The sequence below is a fragment of the Numida meleagris genome, unplaced genomic scaffold (genome assembly GCF_002078875.1).
Source record: "Numida meleagris isolate 19003 breed g44 Domestic line unplaced genomic scaffold, NumMel1.0 unplaced_Scaffold308, whole genome shotgun sequence".
NCBI lineage: Eukaryota > Metazoa > Chordata > Aves > Galliformes > Numididae > Numida > Numida meleagris.
The window spans coordinates 35,274-37,005 of record NW_018364546.1 but is presented as its reverse complement, the minus strand read 5'-3'; the positions used below and the strand labels follow the sequence as shown (position 1 = coordinate 37,005).

Sequence of the window (1,732 nt, the reverse complement as noted above, 5' to 3'; positions counted from 1 at the left end):
GAGCAGATCGACAACCTGCAACGAGTCAAGCAGAAGCTGGAGAAGGAGAAGAGTGAGCTGAAGATGGAGATTGATGACTTGGCCAGCAACATGGAGTCTGTCTCCAAAGCCAAGGTATAATATAGGTCTTACAGAGACTGCTCATGGGAGCAGTCTGTACCTTGCTTTTCTTGAATACTCATCAGATCATTAGGAAGTAGTATTATTTTTCTCAGAATAACAGTGACCCAGCTTGTACTGCCTATGTTTATATGTAGGCAAGTCTGGAGAAGACATGCCGAGCACTGGAAGATCAGCTGAGTGAGATTAAGACTAAAGAAGAGGAGCATCAACGAATGATCAATGACCTCAATGCTCAAAGAGCTCGTCTGCAAACAGAATCAGGTGAGACATTCACAACTCTGATGTGTCATTGAACAATATCAGAGAGTTGGTGCAGAAATGACCCATTTATGCATATGGCCTGTCCAACACACTTTTCTGTCCATTGAGGATAAAACGTAAGGAAAAAGATCTTAAGTTTCTGTAAGCTCTGCCAAATGTATTGTCTTAAAGCCCTAACTGTTCACAACACTGTAATCAGTGGCAATTAAAGGCCTGTGTATCTGCAAACTCCCAGGTGAATATTCACGCCAGGTGGAAGAGAAAGATGCTCTGATTTCTCAGCTGTCTCGAGGCAAACAGGCATTCACCCAACAGATTGAGGAACTCAAGAGGCACTTAGAGGAGGAGATAAAGGTGAGGAGGTTTTCCAGTATTCTGTCTTATCCAGTGCATCCCCCTGACCAAGAGGTGCTTCAGATCAATAATTGCAGAATTAGTGTGATGACATAAATGAAAACAGTGTGTCTTCCCATGTTAGCTCTGCTGCTTGTTCACTGCCATCTTTTCATTAACCTTTTTGTGAATGCTCAACACTTCCTTCTCCATTCGAGGACTGTTTTAATTTAATATAGAAACAATTTCTGAAAACATTTCAGTCCAGAAATTTCAATTCATTTTCCAAACACTTTTTTTACTCTAGGCCAAGAGTGCCCTGGCCCATGGTTTGCAGTCTGCTCGCCATGACTGTGATTTGCTCCGGGAACAATATGAGGAGGAGCAGGAAGCCAAGGGTGAGCTGCAGCGTGCCCTGTCCAAGGCCAACAGCGAAGTGGCCCAGTGGAGAACNTTGCTCCGGGAACAATATGAGGAGGAGCAGGAAGCCAAGGGTGAGCTGCAGCGTGCCCTGTCCAAGGCCAACAGCGAAGTGGCCCAGTGGAGAACCAAATATGAGACGGATGCTATTCAGCGTACAGAGGAGCTGGAGGAGGCCAAGTATGTGGGGAATTGGGGAAAGCTGGCATAAACTAATAACTGAAAGGGTCACTGAAGCATTGTCAGGAAGAAGTGAAAGCTGTGCTTTGGGAAGGATGGTGAGAGGAGGGTAAATGCATCCTTTAATGTATGTGGATTGGAAAAGGAAAATATGTGCAGAAGGTAGAAAATGGCAGACAGAGAACTAAGGGATGTAGATTACAGACTATGAAGTGGTTAGGTACACTGTTGAGAAAAGTAACAGAGTAAGATGTACTCTTTGTTTGCTAAGTGTGGTATGCACTTTATTCTTCCCAGGAAGAAGCTGGCACAGCGCCTGCAGGATGCAGAGGAACACGTTGAAGCTGTGAATGCCAAATGCGCTTCCCTGGAAAAGACAAAGCAGAGGCTGCAGAATGAGGTGGAGGACCTGATG

At 45.0% G+C, this 1,732-nt stretch overlaps 1 protein-coding gene across 1 annotated transcript in view; it reads left to right on the top strand.

The window, feature by feature from the left end:
• Positions 1-1,732, top strand: part of LOC110391155 (myosin-1-like) — a 17,735-nt gene that overhangs the window by 12,848 nt on the left and 3,155 nt on the right. Inside the window, exons 20-25 of the mRNA XM_021382900.1 lie at positions 7-114; positions 258-384; positions 620-738; positions 1,025-1,141; positions 1,238-1,317; positions 1,615-1,732. The exon at positions 1,615-1,732 is cut by the window's right edge and continues 58 nt beyond it. Coding sequence (XP_021238575.1) covers positions 7-114; positions 258-384; positions 620-738; positions 1,025-1,141; positions 1,238-1,317; positions 1,615-1,732 — 669 coding nt within the window. The remainder of the gene's footprint in view (positions 1-6; positions 115-257; positions 385-619; positions 739-1,024; positions 1,142-1,237; positions 1,318-1,614) is intronic.